Raw genomic sequence first — 25,134 nt, 5'->3', positions numbered from 1 at the left:
TAAATAAATAAATAAATAAATAAATAAATAAATAAATAAATAAGAATATTAGGTAAGAAAAAGAAGTCATTCAGATTGGAAAGGAAGACGTAAAACTATGCCTATTTGTAGATTACATGATCTTGTATACAGAAAATGCTAAGAAATCCACCAAAAACTATTAGAACTAATAGACAAGTGAGTCACATTGCATTAATATGAGGTTAATAGATAACATGCCACTGTATTGATACACTAACAGCAATACAAAAGTGAAATTTTAAAAATTCCATATATAATACCATGAAAAAGAAAAAAAATATTTGTCCTATGTAACAAAGAAATTCAAGATTTATATGCTGAAAACTATCAAACACTAGTAAAAGAAGTTAAAGACCTAAATAAAAGGGAAGGCATTCTATTTATGGATTAAAAGAATCAATATTGTTAAGATGACAATATTCGCAAATTGATTTATAGATCGGAAGCAACGCCTATCAAAATCTAGTTGTTTTTTTCTTTTCCTTTTTTCCTTTCTTTTTTTTTGGAGTGGTTTTGGTTTTTGCTACAGCGCATGTGCAATTGCCAGAAAGACAGAGAAAGACAGAGACAGAAAGTGAGAAATCACCCCCCAGGGGGAAACAGCCATGCCACAATCCCTTCTCCTCCATTCTCCTCTCAGCATCTTGGCCACGCATGCACTATGCACCCGACGTGAGTTTATGCCACTGGGTCCGGGACTCAAACAGTGGTCGACTACATGGGAGTCCAGTGACGTAGCCATTATGCCAACTGCTGGTCCCTCTTTTTTTTTTATTTTTATTTTTTTTAGAGAGAGAGATTTTTGCTATTGGGCATGTGTGCACAGTGGAGAGACAGAAAGCCTCTAAGGGGGATGGCCATGTCACAATCCCTTCTCAATTCTCCTCTTGGGATTTTGGACACACACGCACATGTGCTCAGCGTGAGTTTTAAGTTGCCAAGTCCAGGACCCAAATGGAGGTTGACTATGTGGGAGGCCAGTGACGTAACCAACATGTCATCCGCTGGTCCCCTCTAGTTGATTTTTCTACAGGAACTGATAATTAATCCCAAAGTTCCTATGGAAATGCAAGGAACTCAGAACACTCAAAACAATTTTAAAAAAATAAAATTTATACACTCTGATTTAAAAAATTGCTACAAAGATACATCAACCAAGAGAGTATGTTACTAGCATAAAAATATACGGATCAATGGAATAGAATTCAGAGCTCAGAAATAAGTTCGTTTTAGTGTTTTGTTTAATTTTGTTTTAGTCATAGGGCGTGTACAGAAAGACAGAGACACAGAAAGAAGGCAGGTGAGAAATCACCCCCAGGGGGACAGCCATACTGGCATTTTTTTCTCCATTCTCCTCTCAGGATTTTGGGCTCATACCCAGATTGTTTTTCAAACCACAGGTCCAGAACTTAAATCGCAAAGTCAGCCATGTGGGACCCAGTGCCCTAACCACGACATCACCTGCCCGAGACCAACTGCTTTTCTTTTTTCTTTTTTTGAGAGGTTTTTGCTATAGAGCGTGTACATGTTACAGGGCATGTGCAGTTGCCCGAAAGACAGAGAAGAGACAGAAAGACAGAAAGTGAGAAATCACCCCCCGGGGGGGGTGGCCATGCTGCAATCCCTTCTCCTCCATTCTCCTCTCGGGATCTTGGGCACGCATGCACATGTGCCCAGTGTGAGTTTAAGCCACCAGGTCTGGGACTTGAACCGCGGTCGACTATGTGGGAGTCCAGCAACGTAGCCATTACGCTAACTGCTGGTCCCAGGAAATAATAGTCCTTTCAAAAAATGGTGCAGAGACAGCTAGATATCCATATGCAAAAGAGAAAAATGAGTCAGCGACCTCATACCATATATAAAGTTTAAGTAAAAAATGATTGAAGACCTAAATACAAGAGCTACAATTGCAAAACCTCTAGAAGAAAACAGACACAACTCTTTGTGACCTTGGGTTAGGCAATGGTTTCTTAAATGGCATTGAAATTACAAACAACAAAAGAAAACAATAAATTGGACTTTATCAAAGTGAACTTTTTTGAGTCATAGGATACTGTAAGTAAAGAAACAACCCAACAGGATAAAACGTTGCAAATGATTTATATGGTAGTGTCCAAAACATATTTAAAAATTCTTACTACTCAACAATGAAAAGAAACTTCATTTAAAAAAAAAACAGCAATGAAAAGAAAAATTTTAAAAAATAGGCGACGGAGGGATCAGTAGATGGAGTAGCAGCTCCGTAGCTGGACTCCCACATGTCCGACCGTGATTTGAGTCCTGGACACGGTGACTTCAAGGTCACGCCGGGCATGTGTGTATGTGTGCCCAGGATCCCCTGAGGAGAGTGGAGTGGAGGGGACTGTGGCATGGCCATCCCCCCAGGGAGGGTGATTTCTCACTTTCCCTCTCACTGTCTCTCTCTCTCTAGCAAGTGCATGTGCCCTAAGGCAAAAACTTCTCAAAAAAAAAAAAAAAAAAAAAGGCAAAGGAGGGGCCAGTTGGTGGCATGGAGGTTAAGGCACTAGATCCCGCATGGTTGACCCTGTGGTTTGAGTCCCTGATTCACGGGCTTGAGAATTATGCTGTATGTGAATGCATGTATGTGTGCCCCAAACCCTGAGAGGAGGCTGGAGGAGAAGGGACTGCAGCACAGCCATCCTCCTGGGGGAGATTTTTCACTTTCCTTCACTCTGTCTTCCTCTCTCTCTAGTGAGTGCACATGCTCTATAGGAAAACTTAAAAAAACAAAAAACAAAAAACAAAGATTTGAACAGGCATTTCTTCAAAAAAGGTATACCAATGGCCAATAAACCTGTGAGAACATGCTATATTTCTTTAATCATTATGAAAATAAAATTCAAGGGACCAGCAGTTAGCGTAATGGCTATGTCGCTGAACTCCCACGTAGTCGACTGCAGTTCAAGTCCCGGACCCAGTGGCTTAAACTCACGCTGGGCACGTGTGCGTGCGTGCACAAGATCCCGAGAGGAGAATGGAGGAGAAGGGATTGCAGCATGGCCATCCCCCCTGGGGGGTGATTTCTCACTTTCTGTCTCTCTGTCTCTCTCCGTCTTTCTGGCACGCGCACGCGCCCTATAGCAAAAACCTCTCCAAAAAAAAAAGAAAAGAAAATTCAAAATGACTTGATACTGACAATTTAACAAGATTCAATAAGTGTTACCAAGGATGTGGGAAAATGGGGACTTTCGTACATTGCTGATGGGAATAGAAAATGGCCCGGCTGCTTTGGAAAAGTTTGACAGTCCCTCCAGTAGTAAACAGGGAGTTACCACGTGACCCAGAAGTTCTACTTCTAGTTATCTACTCAAGAGAAATGAAAATATAAATCCCTGTAAAACTTCAAATCTTCAAGTAGTACTATTCGTAACAGTCAAAAAAAGGAAAACAAAATGCTAAATAGGATAAACAAAATGCGGTGTAAATATAATGGGATATTAATTGTCCATAAAAAGGAATGAAGTACTGAATTATAATTTTCAAAGGTGAGTTTTATGGCATATAAATTATATTTTAATTTCAAAACTGCCTAAAGAGGCTAGCTCTAGCTGCTTCGGTTCTGTACACCTGTGCTTGGATCCTCCTTCATCATTAAAAGTACATTTGCTAAGGGAACCAGCAGTTAGTGTAATGGGCTATGTCGCTGGACTCCCACGTAGTCGACCGCGGTTCGTGTCCCGGACCCGGTGGCTTAAAACTCACGCCGGGCGCGTGTGCGTGTGTGCCCAAGATGCCGAGAGGAGAATGGAGGAGAAGGGATTGCGGCGTGACCATCCCCCCGGGGGGTGATTTCTCGCTTTCTGTCTCTATGTCTCTCTCTGTCTGGCGAGCGCACGCGCCCTACAGTGAAAATCTCTCAAAAAAAAAAAAAAAAGTACATTTGCTAAGAAGAAACCCCAGACTTATAAAAATGAGTCAAGAGAAAATGGTTAGCTGGAAACTGGCAGATCCAGCCACACATTCACCCACCGGAATGCCACATGTAGGAAAACAGCTATTTTCTTAGATCTTTCTTGCAAGGGGACTTAACAAAATTTACGAGAAAAAGGAATTAAATAAAAAAGAAAGGTTAGGGCCCCCAGGTGGTCTGGCGGTTAGGGTGGCTGGATCCCACACAGCCGACCGCATAGTTTCAGTCCTGGACCTGGCAGCCTGAGGAACATACCAGGTGTGCGTGTGCGTGTATGTGTGTTCACATGCATGCCTGTGCGTGGCCAAAATCCCAAGAGGAAAAGGGACTGAGGCATGGCCATGACCATTCCCCATGAGGTGTGATTTCTCACTTTTCCTCTCTCTCTGTCTCTTTCTGGTGAGCTCACATGCCTTATAACCAACAAAACAAAACAAAACAAAAACTAAACCTAAAAACAAACAAGCAAAAACTTTTAAAAAATCTTTAAAAAATTTTTTTAAAAAGTGTGAGTTTATCTTGGTGCAAATTTGAAAATTTACATACAGTTTTTTTTTTGAGAGTTTTTTTTCGCTATAAGAGCGCATTTGCTTGCCAGACAGACAGAGAGAGACATAGAGATAGAAAGTGAGAAATCACCCCCCAGGGGGGATGGTCATGCTGCAATCCCTTCTCCTCCATTCTCCTCTCAGGATCTTGGGCACGCATGCACACGCGCCCGGCGTGAGTTTTAAGCCACTGGGTCCGGGACGCGAACCGCGGTCGACTACGTAGGAGTCCAGCAACATAGCCATTACTCTAACTGCTGGTTCCCCATACAGTTTTGTTTTGTTCTGTTTTGTTTTTGTCATATGCATTTTCTACAAAGGTTTTGAAGACTCCTTTCATACCTTCCTGCACCTCATGATCCCTGCACAGATGGCAAAGAGATTTCCTGTCTGATAACTTGTTCAAAATTCCAGGCTCTTTTCCTGCCAGCTCACCTCCCAACTCATCTGGATTGCCAGGGGAGGCCTTGGGCTTTTTCTTTTCTTTCTTTTTTTTTTTTTTTTTTTTTTTTTTGAGGGACTTTTGCTATCGGGTGTGTGCACTCGCTGGAGAGACAGAGATAGAACGTGCACAATCTCTTCTTCTCCAGTCTCCTCTCGGGATTTTGGGCATGCATACACATGCGCCTGGTATGAATTTTAAGCCAACAGGTCCAGGACTCGACCCACAGTCACCTATACAGGAGTCCGGCAACATAACCATTACATTGTTCGCTGGTTCCAGCCTTGGGCTTTTTAAGAACTGACCTCAAACTGTGTATAGGGGAATGGTAACCCGGGTACATACATGCCCAGAAGCCTCTGGGTAGATATCCATAACAGAAGGATAATTTCATATTTCCCCAGACCCTACATTGCATCAGTGTTTGCCTTTGCCTGGTATGGGTTTTGCCTGTGGTTCTGACACCCACCACCTGACCCCACACAGGCAGCCAGCACCATGGCCCACCCCTGTCCCCCGGGCAGCAGTGCTCCCATGGACTGTTCTGCTGCGTTTGTCAACTGTTGGAGAGATCCACCAGAGGATCGTGAAGTCGACCTAGAGGATTGCAGTCAGCACTGTCTTTAAAAGAAACAGAAGACGGGGGAGTTATTATGTGTCGTTAGAGTTGGGCATCATTCCACGTGGGTGGGACAGGTCAAGGCGTGCAGAACCCCCGTAGCACTCAGGCTGATTCCTGTGCTATTGCTCACTCTACGGCCCCCTGCTCCCCATTCATTCGGTCTGTCTTCAGCCTGTCCACTGTTCTCTTCTGGAAAGCGCAGCCAGCCTCTCTCTTCTGCTGGGACTTTAAGATGATCTATGACTCACTGAAGTGCCACCTACATTGACCTACAGCCTCACTACCTGAACCCACCTCTCCACCTCTCCCAGCTGGGATGCAAACAAGGACGGGCACAGTTCCAGCGGCCAGTCTCCACCACACGACGAGCGGGAGGTGACCTGCCATCCAGTTTCTAGCGGTCTGCTCTGCGTGATGCAGCACTGAGCTTCCTGCTTGCTCCTAACCGCTCTCCATGTGGAACGTAGTCACCGAAGGCCAAGGACAGCACCAGGCAGTCAGGTGCTGGTGTGACCTGGGTTCAAACCCAGCTGAGTGACTCATCACTGTGGGTCACTGGGCAAGCCTCATTTCCTTATTGTAAAAGTGTGGTGACAACCGCACGGTGGAGGCTTGGGAACATGAGGGTATTTGTGGATACACGGGCTGCATCGGGGTTTCAGTAAAGGGCACATCTCGTCACCACTCTCGGGGCCCATATATAACACGGACCCAGTTTCAAATATTCTATGGAGCTGTCAGCATGGCTCAGGAGAGATAGTCGGTGAGTTTTGAAGCAGGATCAGAAGCCCTCCCAAGTGGGGGCCCTCTGGATCCTCCTAAGGTTCTGTTGTCAGCAGTCAGCAGAGCCCCCTGGCTGGTTCTTGACCTGTGGCAAAACTCAACAGGTGTTAATATCTGGGAGGTTACGAGGGCCCCGGAATGTGAAGGCAAGAGCAGGGAAAGATCATCTGAAATAGAAGCTAATAGAGAAACCCCCTCTCATGGCTGTGACGGCCACTGTGAAAGCCCATTCCCAGCAAAAGCATCCTGCATAGTATGCAGATTAAATCAGAGTGCTCCTGCCTCCTGCCAAGAGGCCAGAACACACCGCCAGGCACGCACCACCTCACGTCTGGACCCAGGAGTTCTGACTGGGTGGGAGTCCTGTGACACTTCTCCTGGCATCTGCACAAATCCCCTGAATGGGAGTGGGGCCCTCTGATCAGAGTCCATGAGAGGCTGGCCCTGTCTGTTGAGAGTGGAACCGTCTCATGCACAGCTGGGACTGAGAAACCAGGGGAGGAGCGGCAGAGGAGACAGGTCAAGAGATGAAGCAGGGACTGAGAAGGGCAGGGGGCAGAGGGGCTGCCTGATTATGGCTTCTGGTTCCAGCTGGTCCTGAGAGCCCCTGCCTGTGCTCCCGCTTGTCTACCCTGGCTCCAGGGAATACCTCTGTACCTTTCTCATTCCCCGCCCCCAAGCAAGCTCGTGTCTTGTTTCCTCACTTGTAACCGAAGGGTCTCAGCAGTGGCGTCTGAAGACAGGCACAGCAGGGAGCAGCTTTCTGTTCCCTAGGCCAGAGCACCCCGCTGTCTGTTTGAATTCTGAGCCTGCATGCAACCTGCTGCTCTAGGATTTGGCCTCCTGAGCAGCCCTGCCCACCAGACAAGTGGGCCTCAAATTCCTCATTCTCAAAACGGAGATGCGATTAAGTCAATTCTCAAAACCAGCTGAACACCCACGTCACCCATGTGGCTTGTAAACATACAGATTTCTCGGTCCTTCCAAGATCCTAAGGATTCTGATTTAATATTGTGCTCAAATATACATTATCTTGTAAAACGCACATCAAAAATGTTTGCAAATGAACCCAGAATTTGCTTCAATCAGCTAGGGTAAGACACCCAAACACAGAAATGGCAGCCATGAAGGAAAAGGGTTTGATGCTCACAGACTCCCAGAAACAGGGCCATGGGAGCTCCGAGCTGGCTGAGGACAACCGTGTGAGGGGAAAGTAGGCAGGGGCCTTTGCTGTGGTTTCTCCCAGGTACGGCAGGTGTGCTGGTGGGCTTAGGACTGAATACTCTCAGCCAGCTCCGGGGCTGTCCGTGGTCCTCGGGGACCTCACCCTGAGGAGGTTAAGGCAGAGCAACATTGCCTTCTGGTGAGTAAGAGCCCGGTGGAGAGGAGCCTCTGAGCAGGGCTCTGAATGAATGAATGCTCCTGGCAGTCATCCCAGGGGACAGGGCTGGGGGGAGTCTCCCAACCAGGGAGGCCTCCAATGTCAGAGCATCATAAATACAGAAAATAATGTCAATATGTCCTGAAATAAAGTTAATATGTCCTGGTCACTTCAGAAGTTGACTTTCAGATCTATACATCAGATCTTTGAGAGTTCTGTTCCTATGACTTGACCTGGTACAAGCACGGGTTGGAGAGAGCAACCATCCTCTTCCCTTTCATGGTAACGGCGTTGCAATTTTCCTTCAGGGAAACACCTGTCCTTCTCGCCTTGGTCCATGAGCTTTAGGCAGCATGGAGCCCACCCTCCCTCACCCCCACTCTATGGGAATGAGAGTCAAGGTGGCTACTCATGCATCATCCATCCACAGTCAGAGCGTGTACTTCCCTGCTGGGGACTGCTGAAGTACTGGCACCTCGGCAGTGAACTGACTGCCCGCCGCACTGGGTTTATGGAAGTTGGGCCGCTGCAGTGTCAGGAAGAGCTGCCCTGGGGCTCTGCTGGGAATCACTCACCGTGGCCCCTTCCTCCTCACTCACAGACCCTACCTGGCTTGGGACAGTAGGTTCCCAACTACAAATCTTATTTCCTAGGTTGCTGTGCAGTGAGGGGTGGACACAGTCCCCTCTGGACGAGGACATGTAGGTAGAAGTCTACGCAGCCCAGCTTCCAGGAAAGGTAAGTCTCTTCCTGCTACAGAGAGATGGAGTCAGTGGCATATACCTCCTGCCCTGGCCCTTCCTCCACGTCCCTGCCTAAAACAGGGAAAAACTCAAGCTACAGGAGCCACCTGGAAACCTTGACGACAAAAGCCACCTGCTCTGGATAGACAGCAAAAATGGGATACTGATGACAGAGCCTTGACATTTCCCTAGTCACAGGAGTTCTTATCCCATGGGAAAAATGAATCCCTTGAGTTTAAGGCTCTGTTGCTTGAGTTTTCCGTGACATGCATCTGAGTGTCAGCTCTGAGAGAGACAACATCAGTACACCGGGATGGCTTAGTGGGCTGCGAGCTTAGGCAGGGGATGGCACACCCAGGGTCAAGCCCATCCAGGGACTGAAGACGGCCCAGGCAGACGCAATGCCGGGAGCCTCTTGTAACCTCCCTGTGCCCTGGATCCAGCCTGGCCTGAAGGTAGATCCTCCTAGCAAACCTGCTACCATTTTGTTTAAAGATCAGCCTGCATTGGGTTTTTCTAAAAGAGAAGAGTCTAGAATAATCCATGCATGAAATGAAAAAATAGGTTTTGGAGGTGATCGGGGTGATGGACTCATAACCATCCTGAGAGACACCCCAAAACAGGAAGACAGTCTCTCATGGTCCCCTCTCCACCCCTCTACGTACAGCGTTGGGGATGAACGCGTGTCCCAGGCTCTGACTGACAAGCAAATGTCAACATGAGAGGGGGCCGTTGCCTCTCCTGCTATGGCTCAGCTTTCTCTTTTCAAGTGGAAGATTACAATTTAATTATGTGAAAAGCAGTCTTTAAATCAAACTGTAACAAAGCAGATGGCTACTCTTACTGGAGGAGAGCACGGAGAACAGATGCAGCTGCTGATGAGAAACCTCAAACAAATTAATCTGGACAGTGAACTAATTAGATGCTCCAGTTAAGGAGTGATTCACTTGTATACGGGGACGTTCGTGTCCCTGGAAGACGCAGAATAGATTTTCGCGGATGCTGGTGCTAGAAGGGTTTATGCAACCAGACTGTAGATGTAGCCCAATAGTTATTGACTGAATGTAAGTCTGACTCCCCTGAAGAGCTTGCCAAGCCTTCCAGAGCTAATGGGTTGCCAACTGAGTGGGGGTCCATGAACTTGTATTACTGGAAAACTCCCAAGTGTGGCTGATCCTACTAGTCTCAGCCCACACTTGGAGACCCACCACAGAGAGGAACTCCATTTCAAACTCACTGAGATCTAACTAGCATATCATAATATCAAAGTGTGCAATCAGGTAGTTTTGCAGCATATTCCAAAGCGTATAGCCATCACATTACAGAAGGTCTCCACCACCCCCAATGGAAGCCTCTATCCATTAGCATTCCCGCCTCATTCCCCATCCCTTCCTGCTGCTGGCAACCATAGATCTATTCTCTGTCTCTAGGATTGGACTAATCTGGGCATTCCATATCAATGCCACTTAGCAGGCATTTCCAAAGTCCACCCATGTTGCTGCGTGTAGCAGCAGGACATTCCTTTTCAGGGCCAAATAATATTCCATTTTATGTATACGCCATATCTTGCTTATCTGCCCATCATTTGAGGAGTATTTGGAGTGAAAGGGGTATGTGAGAGAGGGCATGAGTATCGACGAGAGCAGGGGCCCTGCTGAGGGATGGCACACAGAGGTGGGCTATTGGCACTGAGCAGATGGGGTCACCAAAGGCCCAGGAAGACCCACTGCCTTAGCTGCCCCAAGTGGAGGCCTTCCCAAGGGAGATGGCCTTGGTCTGGTAGCCCCCTCACACTGGCACAGTCCGGCGATACTGTCTGGCTCCAGAGGCCTGTTCCTGCCTCTCCACAGTAGCGATGGCCCTCCCTCAGAGGGGAGGACTGACCAGACCTCAGCCCAGGATCACCCAGCCAACAGGGATCTTGGGCCCAGAGCTCCCAAGTTGGCACCTATCCCATGGAGTCACACCCAGCCCTGCAGATATTCCCACAGTCCCCACCCCGACACTCACACCTGACTTGGCACTGAGGGAAACATGAGCTCGAGTCATGGTCAGCTTTGCACCTCACCACAGGGACTCCAGGGTCCAGCCAAAGAGAGTTGTCCTGCCCCATCACTGTGTGGCAATTGGTGGACCCATAACTTCTCTGTGCCCAAAGAACAGCAAACAGTACAGAGCACACTGTACTGCCTCTGAAGGCCTCGCCTTGAATGGAGAGGTACTGAGTATCAGGGAGCACAAGTCCCAGAGGCATCATCCCTCAGAAATACTTGCTGGCCTCATTCCTGACTGCACCCCTCCTTGGCTTAAACATTTGCAGACACGACCGCAGGACCACTGCTCAGCTTGTGAAGATGTGCATCTGATGGGAAGTGATAAATTATAAAACAAACATACGCAGCCCCCTCAGGGTACACGCAATGACTGACAAGGACGCTTCTTTGAAATCCTGACCTTGATTTCAGAGACAAACTGCTGAATGTGCAATGTCTTTGGTGGCTCTCCTAACTGAGGCAAGAACAGGATCATTTCCACCATAAAGGGCCTTGTTCTGGGGGTGGGGTGGGGCTGGAACAGACAGGAATCGTGCGTGGAATTGGGCATCTACTTGAGCCCAGGGCAGTCTCTCCCCTGCTCCCGCAGAGAAGAGCAGAGGCCAGGTCCACGGGGTTGTACAGAGTCCGCCTCTGCAGCGCCACCTGGCTGCGCTTAGAAGGGCTGGAAAGACCGCTCTCTCCAGAACCTGCACCGTCTTCTCAAGAACTAGCCAGAACTGAGGAAGATGGGGATAGGCAGGGGAAAACCCTAAAAGCTGAAGGGTTGCCATGAGGGTTAAGGGATTTTCTACATGTAAAGTACCCTGCCTGGCCCAGAGGAAACAGTCAGTCAGTTGTGGCTTTTACTGTTGTGAGAACTTCCAAGGGCCTGGACTTTGGTGAAAGACGTGTTCGTCCCGGTTTCTCATAGAAATGAGCTGAAATCTGAGGCCATGGGCTTGTGACCTGGAGCTCTGCTCCTCAGGGACTAGCTCCTGACAGTATTCACAGTTTGGGAAGCACAGGGCGGAAGAGAGGCCTCCCATGTGAAGGCTGTGTGCCTTGGGAAGTCCCACCGCTTCTCCAAGCCTGTTTCTCTCTCTGTGTAAAAGGGGGGTGGTGGTTTTACCTCCTCACGAGGCAGCTGTGAGATGAAATGCGCGAGCACAGTATGACGAGACGGCGGTTAGCATGGAGGGCTCAAAGCCAATCCCTGCTCTCCACTTTGCTGGGGGACCAGAGGCAAGTCACTCGACCTCTCAGTGCTTCCCTTTCCTTCTCTGCAAAATGGTGACACTCATCGTCTCCACCACACGCCGAGGCGCGAATGAGAGGACACTCATAATGCCCTTAGAACAGGACGGGGCACTCAGAGCCCTGTAAGATCCTGCTATAGACTAAATCGTACCTCCGGTCCCCAGTTTATACGCTGAGGATCTAACCTCCAGTATGACTGTGTTAGGAAGTCACAGAGCTTTCAGGAAGCAATTAGTTAAATGAGGTCCTAAGAATACAGCTCTAATCCAATAATGCCTTTATACAAAGAGGTGGAGAGAGGAAGAGCCCCCCTCTCTGTTCATGTGCATGCCCAGGGAAAGGCCATGTGAACAAACAGCAAGAAGGTGGCATCTGCAAACCAGGAAGAGAGGCCTCACCAGAACCTGACCATGATGGCACTCTGGCCTGGGACTCCCAGCCTCCAGAGCCGTGAGAAACGGACGTGCACAGGCCAAGCCCCCCAGGCTACGGTTTCTATAACGACAGCCTGACAGAGGCCGGCATCCTGTAAGCACAAGGCGATTTCCTTACTCTCATGGGGCAGGAGAGAAAAATCTTGCTGGAGGTCCAGGGTGAGGCCTCAGTGGACTGGCAAGACCTCCAGGTGCTGAGTCAGCCATAACCAACAGCTTGCAGGTGGGGCTTTCCTAGTTGGGCTGGGGCTGAGGGTCACCAGCTGAACATTTTAGGGAAGTTCTAGGGTTGCAGACCCTGGTGTCCTGAGAGAAAGTGCCCTTCCTTCTCCACGCCCATGCCGGGCCCAAGGCCTGATTACCACCTCTGTGGTCTAGCACGGGAGAAGCACGGCAGTACTTCGTGTCTGTGTGTAAGTCCAGCATCAGACCAGGGGCATCGAAGCCAGGCCTCTGCTGAGTGCTCCTGGCCCTGCTCCCCCTGCAGTCTCTCTTCCAGTGTGACAGGCAGTGGTGGCTACCTTGACCTCCTCCCCAGCAACCAGGTGTTGAGGGAAGGAGCCAATGGATAAAGTGCATCATGTGTTATCTGCTCTGATTTGCTGGCAAGTCTGGAAGCTCCAAGAGGGCAGAGACCTTCTTTGGCTGTCCTGTTCCCATCTGGAGCCCCACAGCCCAGAACAGGGTCTGGCACCCAAATACCTGCCGATCCAGTGAGCCATCTTGTCTGCAAGTGCCTGGAACAAGACAGGTGCTTAGTTCATGCTAATTCCCTCTCCTTGAGCTTGGAATGATCAACAGTTCCAGCCCTCACGGATTCTGGCACCCGTGATCTTTCTAGAATATGCTTATAATCCAAATGGGTGGAAGAAAGAAGCCGGGCACAACAGAAGCCACGTGAGTAAAGCATACTCTGATCCAAACCAGCATTTACTGGGCATCTACTATGTGTTGATGCAAGGGGACCCTGGCTAAATCACCCTATGTATCACTCAGATCAGCCTCAAGGGTCATGTCGCCACCCTCCAGTCTGTGGACAAGGAATGGAGGTGCAGGCAGGTGACACAGCTCACCCAGGGGTGCAGTGTTGGAGAGTGGCAGAATCAAGATTCGAACCCAGGACTCCTGGACTCCAGAGCAGCCTCCCAGCCTGTTCCCAACAGCACAGCTTTCATTCCTCAACATCTGAAGTTGCACTGCTTCAGACTGGGCCAGTGGGATAGCTTTTTTTTTTTTTCCTATTGGCCTGTCACTCCTTCCCAGCCCTTTGACCCTTCTAGCAGCCCAATGAGAGGTCAGTAGCTCCAGCTACCCATAAGGAGTGCCCTCAGAGCCATCTATAGCTGGTGGCTGCACTGTGAAACCAGAACCGGAGATGAGCTGGACACATGGTGTGGAGGTACCCAGAGCCAGCTACCCGGGATAGCTCCCGGCAGCCAAGTCTTGCTGGCTGAAGCCAGCTTCCTGCAAACCTCTGCCCACACCTGCCCCCTGCTCCCGGGTCACTCTACACCTAATGTGCAGCAGCTACAGGGCTCATTCCCATGGGGAGGGGGAGGAGGAAAGAGCATGTGGTTTCCAAGGGCAACCCCTGGAAACACAGGGCAGGGACACAAAGGGAGGTTTCCTCCAGGACACAGAAGGCCCCCCGGGAGGAAGCTGCACTCAGCTCAGTTAGGGGCCCAGCCCTGAGACTGTCCCAGGCCCTGGGCTGGAGGCCAAGGTGGGTCAGCTACGACATGTGACAGGAAGTCCCTGATGAACTCCCCAGGGAAGGACTCATAGGAGCCACCAGGCCCCAGCCCTTGCAAAACGTCACCATCCTAAGCCCCTGCCTGGGAAGTGAGCAGCCCAGAGACCCCACAGCCACTTCTGTGAACAGCTGGTTCTGGAACTAGTTCAAGGGGAAAGGGTAGCTGGCCTGGGGTCCTCCCCACTCGATCCTGCCAAATCGAGGTTTGAAGAAAATGGGAGGCCACATCCTGCCCTGGCTTTCCTGCAGACCAGCATTCACTGAGCACCTACTGTGTCAATGTATGACACAGCAGGTGGCTAACTGTCTCACAGGTCACGCAGATTGACCCTGAAGGTAACGCTGCCACCTTCCTTTTTGTGGAGGAGGAATGGAGAGGCAGGGAAGTGACACAGCTTGCTCAGGGGCGCGGTGCCGCGGAGTGGCAGAGTCAAAAGTCGAATCCAGGACTTCTAGACTCTCGAGCTGATTCGCAGCTTGGAGCAGCCTCAGAGCCAGGATGCAGAGCACACGGCCAGTGGAGGGCCATTTACACTGAAGCTATGGCCCAGCCTGTAAAACAGGGACCCTGACATGCCCCTCAGGGGCGGGAGTGAACCCTGCCCGTGGCCTACTCCTCCTCGCCCACCCGGGGCAAGCTTGGCCACTTCCTGGGCCAAGGCTACATCTCCCTTGCTGTGGCCACTGTCTGGTCCTCCCTGGCCTCTAGTCTCCATGCCCCCCACCCCCCTCCCCCACGAACCTGAAGTACCTTTGGTGACTATAAGCCGAGTCTCCTTACTCAGACTGAGGCAGACGCAGGAGAGGAATGGGGCTAGCTATGCGATACCCCCAGGCTGTAAGGGGTGCGTAGGGCTCGAACCCAAGGCCCGCGCCTGGACCATTCTTGGACACAGAGTCCCGTCCTGGTTCACAGCCCTGTGTTCTCTGGGGGACACGCCCTGCCCTCCCAGGACCCTGCCCTGTGGAAATCTCCCTTGACCTGGTGTTGAGGACCCAGGATCTGGGGGACCACCACTCCTGCTCTCAGCATCCCAGCTTCAACCCGAGTATGACCAGCCAGCTGGCCGAGCGAGGCCTTTGCTCCTTGCAGAGTTTCCGAGCAGGTGTGCTGATGTGCCCAAGACATGTTTGAGGCAGGCCGACACCACTTTCCTTGGCCTCTGGAGGCAGAGGGGGTCTGGGGAGGCCCAAATCCCTGGGCTAGGGTCTCCTGGGACCTCAGTAAGGGGACAAATTTCATCTTTTGGACCTGCCCTTAATGTGGAAAAAATCTGGGCAATGCTAACCAGGAACAACAACTACTAACCAGGACTGGCCCCAGGAGCCACCTAGAGATGGCCTGAAAGATGTGGATTCCCAGACCCCTCCTGTCTTTAGAATGTCTGGGTTCAGAATGAAGCCTCGAATTTTGGGAAAGTCCTGGGAACTGTGACGAACATGCTCTGGGGACTCTCTAGTCCAGAAACCCTATGGAAGCCCTGTATTCCCCCAAGGACCCTCTATGGTGCAGTCAAAGAGCCCGGCCTGGCAGGCCACATGTCTGAGCGGAGGCAGGAGCGATCCCTCAGAGATAGGGGCGAGACGCATGGCAACGGCCTACCCGCCAGGTCCCCTCCTGACCAGGTGCTCGGGAGTCTGAAGTGAAACACGGAATTCATTTCAGAGCAACATCAAGTTCCAGACCTGAAAGTTCAGGAGGAATTCTGCTGCCTCTCAGGAGAGTGGACATCGGGGGAAAAAAAACCGAATGGAGCCAGGCAGTTCAGGCCTTTGTATCCCATCTCGGATGCAGAGGACCCCACGGGGAGTGGTTAAGTCACAGGCAGGGTGCTGGGATCCTCTCTCCTTCCTTCACTCCCTCCCTCACCACCTGCAGATACCCACTAGGCACCTAGTAAGTGCAGCACAGACACTGCGGCTATAGCAGCCAATGAAGTGGACAAGCATGCCTGTCCTTGTGGAGCGCACCTGTGTTTATCCAGCTTGCTAGAGGGCAATGCACCCACTGCAGAGGGACAGGGAGAGAGGGAGAGAGGGAGAGGGGGAGAGGGGCGGAGAGCGAGGGCGATGGACAGTGAGGAAGCACCCCCAGAGAGGATAGCCACATCACAATCCCTCCTCCTCCACTCTCTCTCAGGTAGGCACACACCCGACGTGTTTCAAGCTCCGAGATCCAGGACTCGAACTGCACAGTTGTCCATGTGGGATCCAGCCACCTTAACCACTGCCCCACCGTCTCACCATCTGGCCCTGGAGCTGATGTTTCAGTCAGGGGAGACACACATACACTAAGAACAATACAAAATATGGCGCTTTTTTTTTTTCTTTTTGACAAGATGGCCTCACCAACAGCACTGGCAAGTGATCCTCTCGCCACTCCAGCCCCAGCCCAGCCCCAGCTGCCACCGCAGCCTCAGCCTCAGCCCCAGCCCCAGCCCCAGCCCCAGAGCCAGTGCTATCACCATTGCCATAGCCATCACCATCGCCATCGCCATCGCCAACGCCAGCGTTCCGGCTGCAGCTCCAGCTCCAACTCCAGCTCCAGTCGCATCCTCAGACTCCGCGACAGCAGTGTCTCTGACCGCGACTCCGGGCCAGACCCCAGCCTCAGCACAAACCCCAGCACAGACCGCTGTACCCTCACTGGCTCTTCCAGGGCCCTTCCCTGGCGGCTGCATGGTCAGGCTACACCCAGTCATCTTGGCCTCCATCGTGGGCAGCTACGAGTGACGCCACGAGGGCGCTGCCCGAGTTATCAGGACCCTGCTAGGAACCGTTGACAAGCATTCAGTGGAGGTCACCAATTGCTTTTCAGTGCCGCACAGTGAATCAGATGAAGCGGCTGTTGCCATGGAATTTGCTAAGAACATGTATGAACTGCATAAAAAAGTCTCTCCAAATGAGCTCACCCTAGGATGGCAGCTACAGGCCATGACGTCACAGCGCACTCGGAGCTGATCCATGAGTCCTACAGCCGGGAGGCCCCCAACCCCATTCACCTCACTGTGGACACGAGTCTCCAGAATGGCCGCATGAGCATGAAGGCCTAGGTCAGCACTTTAATGGGTGTCCCTGGGAGGACCATGGGAGTGACGTTCACACCTGACGGTGAAATACGCTTACTGTGACACAGAACGCATTGGCGTTGACCTGATCATGAAGATCTGTCTCATGATCGGACTCTCAAGTGACTTGCAGCAAGTAGGAGGGGCATTGCGCGCATCCAGGAAGCCCTGAGCACAGAGCTGCAGTGTGCCGAGGACGTCCTGTCTGGAAAGGTGTCGGCCAACAACACTGTGGGCCGCTTCTTAATGAGCCTGGTTAACCCGTACCCAACATAGGCCCCGATGACTTCGAGACCATGCTCACAGCATCGACGACCTGCTGGTGGTGACCTACTTGGCCAATCCCACACAGTCACAGACCGCCCTCAATAAGAAACTTGGAAACCTGCGACTAGGCCCCCAGCAACCTGCCTGCCAGTCTGGACTAGGACCCACAATGGAGTGAAGAAGAAATGCTTTCTTTGTGGTCTTGAGTCACAGTGAGTCAGCCAGCTAGCTGCTCATGACTCTAAATAAACATATCCAACCTATTACAAGTGGAAAAAAAAAAAGAAAAATACAAAATACATAAAAGAAGGTGGTCGGGGAAGGCCACACTAATAAGACGCCCTTTAAGCAGGGACTGAAGGAGAGGGAGCGAGTCACGTGGATGGCTGGGGAAAGCCGCCCCACAGAGGGCAGGTGTGGAGGGCCGGGCCGGGAGCACACCTGCTGCTCTAAGAGTAGCTGTGAGGGACTGAGTCTCGTGCAGAGCAAGGAGGGGAAGAACAAGGGGTGACCAGCCCCAAGCCGCCAGTCAGATGACCCTGGGCCTGGCAGGTCAGACTCCTAGTGACATTAGGATCCTTCAGGAGGAGTCATGGTATGATCTGACCAATTTAAGGAAGGAGATGTTTTTGAACATATAAGGTGGTGTGGTTGGCTTCGCTTAGCACCTAGGGACGGGTCTCTTACTTTAGTGATCTGGACCCAAAGAACCAAGGATTTTACACAACGCAGCTCAACATTCCCATCCTATGACAGTGGCACTGACCAAGGATCGTCTGTGGCCTTAATAAACTCATCCCAGCAAATAACGTGGGGACAGCAGACAGCATAGTGGTTATGTCACTGGACTCCCACAGGGCAGATTGTGGCTCGAGTCCCAGACCTCATAGCTTGAAAATCACTCTGATTGCATGTGAATGCGTGCCCAAGATCCCAGGAGGAGAGCGGAGGAGAAGGGATTGTGGCATGGCCATTCCCCCTGGGGGAGGGGGTGACTTCTCACTTTCCCTCTCACTGTCTCTGTCTCGCTCTCTCCGGTGAGTGCACGCACCCTAAGGCAAAAACTCTTTAAAAATATATATATAAACGATGCACAGCCAAGCAGCCTGCCCAAGCCACAAAGGTTGAGAGAGTCTAACAATGTTCATTAAAAATAGCACAAAGGGCTAGTTTCTCTTTTTGCCCAAGAAAGACCAGTCACCCTGACTATGTCCGTGCAGCCAGTTGCTAGGGTTCCTGGTGCTTCTGTGCCGCTGGCCTGCTCCCTGGCCCACAGGCTCCAGCCACCGTCAGCAACACTTCCTGCTGCAGCTCCAGTCTGGGGGCCAGCACCAATGCGCATGACTGCTCACCCCTGAGCACTCCTGTGACCTCATGTCGGCCCATCACACCAGCCCTCCACTTCCCTCACGGGTCCAGGCCTCCACCCCGAAGACCTGGCCTTGGACTAGACGAAGCATCCAGAGCTTAGCCTCAAGCCCCGCACCCCCAGGACTCACCGGGCATGGAGAATGGGGACAGGAAGGCAGCCTCTACTGGCTCTGGCTCCGGGGGTGGTGGCTGTGGTGGCGGCTGCTGCTCCTGATCCTGCTGAGGGTCTTCAGGGTTTTCCACAGGCACGTTCCCATTCTCGATGTTCTCGTGCCTCCCGTTCTGGAGTGGTTTGTTGCTTACGCTGTTGGCTGAGTTGATCAGCCTCTGTCGCTGTGTGGACGGGAGGCAAGACAGACACCACAGCGTGTGACAAAGTGTCAGGCTCATGCAAACATCCAGCTTTGACAGGCTCAGAGAACAACACTCCTGGGGACAGACTTGCCTGAAATCAACAGAAAGACCTTGGAATCCATCTTCGCTCATTTTCACCTGGACCAAGCGAAGCCTTTGGGGGTTGATAAGAGGGCCTGGGTCTCCCTTTAGTGCCAACTTGGCAACCCACCTCATGACACAGATGACAATGATCATTCAAGGCTCTCTCAGTGGACATTCATAGCCATCTGAAGACGATCATCTACATGAATTTTGTGATTTTAAAAGGTGTATCATACAGGGCAGACGGGTGGCCTGGTGGTTGTGACGCTGGGCTCCCAGGTGGCCAACCACAGTTTGAGTCTCAGACCTGGTAGCTTACTTTCTCACATTTCCTCTCTCTGGTCAAATTTAAATATAATAAGAATGATGATAATAACTAAAATTAAATAATTCTTTAGGGGAAAAATAAAGGTGTATCATGAAAAGAGTGTGCCTACATTTAGCATCTGTCCCACCAATGTTCCATGCCAAAAGCGGAATGTTTCTTTCTTTTTTTTTGAGAGAGAGATTTTTGCTACAGGGCACATGTGCTTGCAGAAAACACAAAGTGAGAAATTACCTCCCAGGGAGATGGCCACACCATATCCTTTCTCCTCAGTTCTCTCAGGATCTTGGGCATGCACACACATGTATCCAGCCTGAGTTTTAAGTTGCCGGGTCCAGGACTTGAACCATGGTCAACTACATGGGAGTCCAGCAATGGAACCATTACTTCACCTGCTGGTCCCAAGAGCAGAATGTTTCTAGCCCTCCAAGCACAATCCCAGTAGACACGCTTTCCACGGGTAACCAAGGAAACAACTCTGCTGGCTTTCATAAACATCACTGTTTTCCCTGAACCTGAACTTCACAGAGGTGGAGTCAGATAGCACATCCTATTTTGTGTCTGATTTCTTTCATGCAACCTAATATCCATGATATGTTGTTATATGATACAGCAGGTTTTTTCCTGGCTATGTAATATTCCATTGTATGGATAACCCATCATGGATCTTTTGCCAGTGAAGGGGCTTTGCGGTTGTTTCCCTTTTGGGGTAATTATGAAGAATGTGGCTAAAAATATTTGTGCATGTTTTCTTGTGGACATATGTACTCATTTCCCTTGGGTATTTGCCTTGTCAGTTAGGTCAGACTAGGCATAGTCCCGGAGTGAAAGAAACACAAAGCTACTCTTCCAGGTCCCTACATAGCTCCCTAGCGCACACCCCTGCTGCAAGCCCTTTCTTCCCCTGCTCTGCTCTCCAGTGATGAACAGACAAGGGCCTTCCCATGAGAGTAATTTTAACTTTGCAAACTTCTCTCTAAATTCTAGAATTATTCAATAAGATGACTGGAGAAGTAATGGGACCAAAGGTCTCAAGAACCACTCTGAAACCCAGCATTGTGTGGTTTTTATTCTCCTCTACTGCCCTTCCATGATCAGTTTTCCTCCGGCCACTGCTTAGTCTCCAGGCATCGCCTTTCGGCCTGTGCATCACTGCCGTGTTTTAGAGCTGGAAGAATTCTGTCCCATGCCCTCAGGTAGAGAAAGGCAGAGTTGAGTTAGTGGCTGATGTGAGACTAAAACCTAGACTTCCTTCCTTCTCAGCCAGATCTCTCCGGTCCCCATGCTGCCTTCCAGGGGAGCCCAATCCGAACATAGTAAAAGACGTTTTCCCAGAAGCCTAAAACATCTGGGGCCTGAGCCAGCTGGTGGCGTGGTGGTTAAAGGGGCTGGACCCCACACAGCTGAGTGTATGGCTTGAGTCCTGGGCCCAGCGGCTTGAGGAACATAGTGGGTATGTGTGCATACATGCCCAAATCCAAAAAGGAAGAGACGCAGAAGGGCTGCAGCGTGACTATGCCCTATAGAGGTTCTTTTTTTCTTCTCTCTCTCTCTGGTGAGCGCCCACACCCTTAGGCAAATTAAAAAAAAAAAATTGGGGACCAGCAGTTAGCGTAATGATTATGTTGCTGGATTCCCATGTAGTCGACCGCAGGTTGAGTCTCGGACTTGGTGACTTAAACTCACGCCGGGCGTGTGTGCGTGCATGCCCAAGATCCTGAGAGGAGAATGGAGCCGAAGGGATTGCAGTGTGGCCATCCCCCCATGGGGGGTGATTTCTCGCTTTCTGTCCCTTTGTCTGTCTCTCTGTCTTTCTGGCGGAGTGCACACGCCCTATGGCAAAAACCTCTCAAAAAAAAAATTAAAATAATTTAAAGTTGTTCAACCCCCAGGATCAGCAGGTGGTATGGTAATTAAGGTGTTGGATTCCCACATGGCACATCACAGTTCAAGTCCCAAAACTGCTGGCTTGAAAACCATACTGAACAAGTGTGCATTCATGTGCAAAATCTCAAGAGGAGACTGGAGGAGAAGGGATTGCAGCATGGCCATCCCCCTCAGGAGAGATATCTCATTTTCCCTCTCGCTGTCTCTCTCTGGAGAGCACATGCACCCTATGGAAAAAAAACAAAACAAAAACCTGTTCAACCTCTGCCCCCAGTATGCAGTGGGTACACAATGATCACACGCATGAAAAATGGCTAGAATTCAGTAAAATTTCAGATTCAGTTTTACTGATTTGGACCAAAATGATTCAAAACTTGGAAAGGTGCTCCCCTTTCTTCCTATACTTTCCAGAGCGGGTACATTTAGGACAAACCAAAGCGGCAATATTCAGCAGGCAGGCCCTTAGCATGGGCGACTCATTTGCATACAATCTATGTGCTAACTGCTAATTATCAGCAATCAAAGCTGACCCCCTCCTGGCTGTTATCTGCTTCTGAGAATAGGAACTTAAAATTCCAACAGGCGCATATGAGAGGTTTTCCACAGGTTCATGGAAATGTGCATTATCACAAAAACTATGCATTAATTTATTTTTTTTATTTTTATTTTTTAGTTTTGCCATAGAGCAGTGTGCTTCTTCTTAAGGAGAGGGAGTGGTGGGGGATGGGGAAAGAAGAGGAGGGGGAGAGGTAGAAAGAAGGGGGGGAAGAGGAGGTGGGACAGAGAGACAGAGACCGAGATCACTCCCCCCAGCCCCAAAGGGGATGGCCATGCTGCAATTCATTTCTCCTCTTGGGATTGTAGCCTTGCACGCACATGTGCCCCTTGTGACTTTTCAAGTCGCTGGGTCTAGGACTTGTGGCTCAGCTTGCCAAGTGGGATCCAGCTGCCTTAACCTCTGTGCCACCTGCTGGCCTACACTTCAGTTTTTGTGCACTAAAATAAATGTATACTTTCATTCTATTTTAAGTGTTTGAGGTCCCCTATTATATAACAAGAAGGGACAAGTTGGTATGCAATTAACCTGCTATCTGCAATTAACCTGCTATCTTCGCTAAGCTGTTAATACATGAGATAATGTTCAAAACCATCCTTTGTTTTCAAATGAGAGACACAGCAAGAGTGAGAAGGAAGTCCTTAGAGGTAACAGCCCCTCGCCTGTGTGGGGGGGTTCCTTTTAGAGCTCTTCTGTCCACCAAGCACTAGTGTGGGTGCTCTTTCTTTGCCTTAAACAACAGTTTGAAGCCACAATCCCTAGTTCAGACTAGCCTTTCTCCAATTAGTTCTACTCGAGCATCTGACAGAATACTTAGCAAATCATCTGGGGCATGGTATTCCATCACTGCCTGCTGTAACAGGCTGATTTGCTGCCTGTGGGTGATGTTGGAGCTTCTGGAGACTCGAGGGCTTCTTCCCTAAGCAGGTGCTGTGACCGATGTCACCGGGAAGGGTCCTAACAAGACAGCGCGTCTTCTCTCAGTGCTGGAACCCAGCCAAGGCCACTCAGGCCGACTGTCCTGGAAGCAACTTACCTCGTTAATTATGATCCTGCTGGCCATCCGTAGTCGGGTCCTGGGCCCAAACTTGTTGGTGATCATTATGCGTAAGCCTGCTTCGGGGAAGCTGAACTTGGGAGGGCTGGAGCTCATGATCTCGTCCACCATCAGCACTGGGTTTTTGCTGTACTGGGGCTTGTCCTTCACTGTTAAGCACAACCAGGATTAGCGCGGAGCTCTCAGAGGACCACACGCAAGGGCAAAGCCTGGCCTTGTGCTCGTCTCCTCGGGCTGTGGTCCTGGGAGCTGGCGGCCCCCTGGACGTTGGCCGAGCTCCTCCCACAGTCAAAGCAGGTCACTGGCTCTGATGTGCCAGCCGACTCTGTGTGTTGTCTGCTCCAGGGCCACGCAGACACCCCACGTCTGGCCCCTCCACCAGCCAAGGCCTTTCTCCTTCTCTTCCAGGGCTCGGTGTTGGCTAGTCACAAGGGTCCTTCAGCTCCTCACCTACACCCCAAAGGGCAGCCCACCTACATCACAGAGTGGTACCTGGTACCGGTGACTATGAGGGGACCTTCCTTTCCCTGTGTCTACAGAGGTTTGAATGACATTTGATGTATCCACAAGGGTCCCAGGAATGGAAAATGCTGGAAAAACAGCAAAGAGAACTGCTTCTAAACTTCCCACAAGGCCACCGGCTCTGTCTTTGAGAGTATCTTTCCTGCAGGAGAGGATGCGTCTAACTTCGTTCTCCATCAGGCAGATGGTGGGGCCAGAAACTGAGGTTGCAGGCTCCAGACCAGCCAGTGAGACCCAGGAGAGGAGCCTGCTTGTCTAAGGGTGCACAGTGAGCTGCTATCTGAGCCCAATGTCTCTGATGAACCCCGAAACCCTCCAGGAGGGGGGCTGCTCTCCCTCTCACTCCTTTGCTCTCCTTGGTTGAACTGGGCTCCCCAGTCCCCCACCCTCATCCTCACCACACCCATATCTGGGAGGGTTCACATCTGACTGCAGACCCCTGGGCGGTCTAGTGACAGCAGCTCATAACACAGCACACAGAAGCAGGCAGTCTGCCCCTCCCAAAGGCGTACTCTAGGCAGATACGCCTCTGTCCACCCTGGTTACCAGCTCCCAGTGTGTGTCTTCCACAGGTAACAGGGTAACTGCGGGACAGGCCCAAAGAACAAACCCGTGCGAGTTAAGGGCACAAAAATGCACAAATGCCACACCAAACACACACGCCCCTCACCAAACAGGCAGCAAGGCTCAGCAGACAGGAGGCACGTGGGTTAGAAAACAACGCCAGGGGACCATGCATTCGTCGGAGGTGGACGTTAACTGACACAGCGAGGTGCGTGTCACTGGGCTGGGTCCAAGGAGTTTGGTTTTCGTTTTTAAAATGCATGTGTTATCGCTTGGGTGAAAGCAGATTACTTACAGTTTAGAAGAGGAGAGTTAAGGAGGCAAAGGCCAACAGAGACTGTCAGAGATGATTAGAGTGCGGTGGGTGCGGAGAGTCTGGGGTAGCATTCTTGATGGTGGTGGAGATGCCAGGGCGTTATGTGAAGGAGGGTGTTAGTAGCGGGGTCTTCCTACAGGGAGCCTCAGTGCTTGGGCCTCTGCCTTCAGGATGGCTCTACTTCCACTCTGAGAAGCGTAAGCCCCCATGCCATAGTCTCCCCCACTGCAAGGAAGCTGGAGTCCCACCCTACCCAGCAGCCTCTGCCTCAGAGGGAGGTGGACACTTGCAAACCCCAGCAGGTCCCAGGTTCTGCCCTCTATCCCAACCAGGCACTGGTCCGGAGCAGCTGGGCTCAGAAGGAAGGAGCCCACAGAGCCTTGTGAGGCAGGAGGCATGATACTTGGCACTGGGGCACCTTGTCCTGGTGCCACCTACCAAGTGACAGCACAGGGTGGGATGGCCAAATCAAGAGTGGCTATCTGGGAGGTAAATAAGTCACAGCACGTTTTCTGAGTTCAGCCGAGGCCAGGGATCACTCACTTCCCTCCCTTGCTCCAAGTCCAAGCCGTGGCCAGAGCCAGGGCAGCCTGGCAGGGCCCCCTAGTGGTCCCTCTGAGCTAGACCAGCTCGGTACCTGCAGGGCTGCTCAGTGGGCTGCCCCGACTGCCAGGCTGGGCAGGGCTCCCCCCAAACCAGCCAGGAGGTCGATTTGGAGAGCAGAGCTGCATCATAGCCTTTGAGAACGGTTAGGTCCATAAAGGCGTTTTCTAAGAGCAGTAGGGAAAGTCTTCTATTTATTGCCTCCTGTC

General features: G+C 50.8%; 1 protein-coding gene and 1 pseudogene across 2 annotated transcripts in view; one reads left to right on the top strand and one right to left on the bottom strand.

Moving 5' to 3' along the window:
- Positions 1-25,134, bottom strand: part of SLC24A4 (solute carrier family 24 member 4) — a 193,818-nt gene that overhangs the window by 44,717 nt on the left and 123,967 nt on the right. For both annotated transcript variants that reach the window (XM_006155808.3, XM_006155809.3), the window contains exons 11-12: positions 22,900-23,069; positions 18,786-18,990 (exon numbers count right to left, since the gene is read on the bottom strand). In XM_006155808.3, the coding sequence (XP_006155870.1) occupies positions 18,786-18,990; positions 22,900-23,069 (375 nt within the window). The remainder of the gene's footprint in view (positions 1-18,785; positions 18,991-22,899; positions 23,070-25,134) is intronic.
- Positions 16,291-17,464, top strand: LOC102477766 (eukaryotic translation initiation factor 3 subunit F-like; annotated as a pseudogene).

Source organism: Tupaia chinensis, unplaced genomic scaffold (genome assembly GCF_000334495.1).
Source record: "Tupaia chinensis unplaced genomic scaffold, TupChi_1.0 Scaffold000469_1, whole genome shotgun sequence".
Taxonomy (NCBI): Eukaryota; Metazoa; Chordata; class Mammalia; order Scandentia; family Tupaiidae; genus Tupaia; species Tupaia belangeri.
Note: the sequence above shows the minus strand (reverse complement) of the source record. Positions and strands in the feature narration are given on the sequence as shown.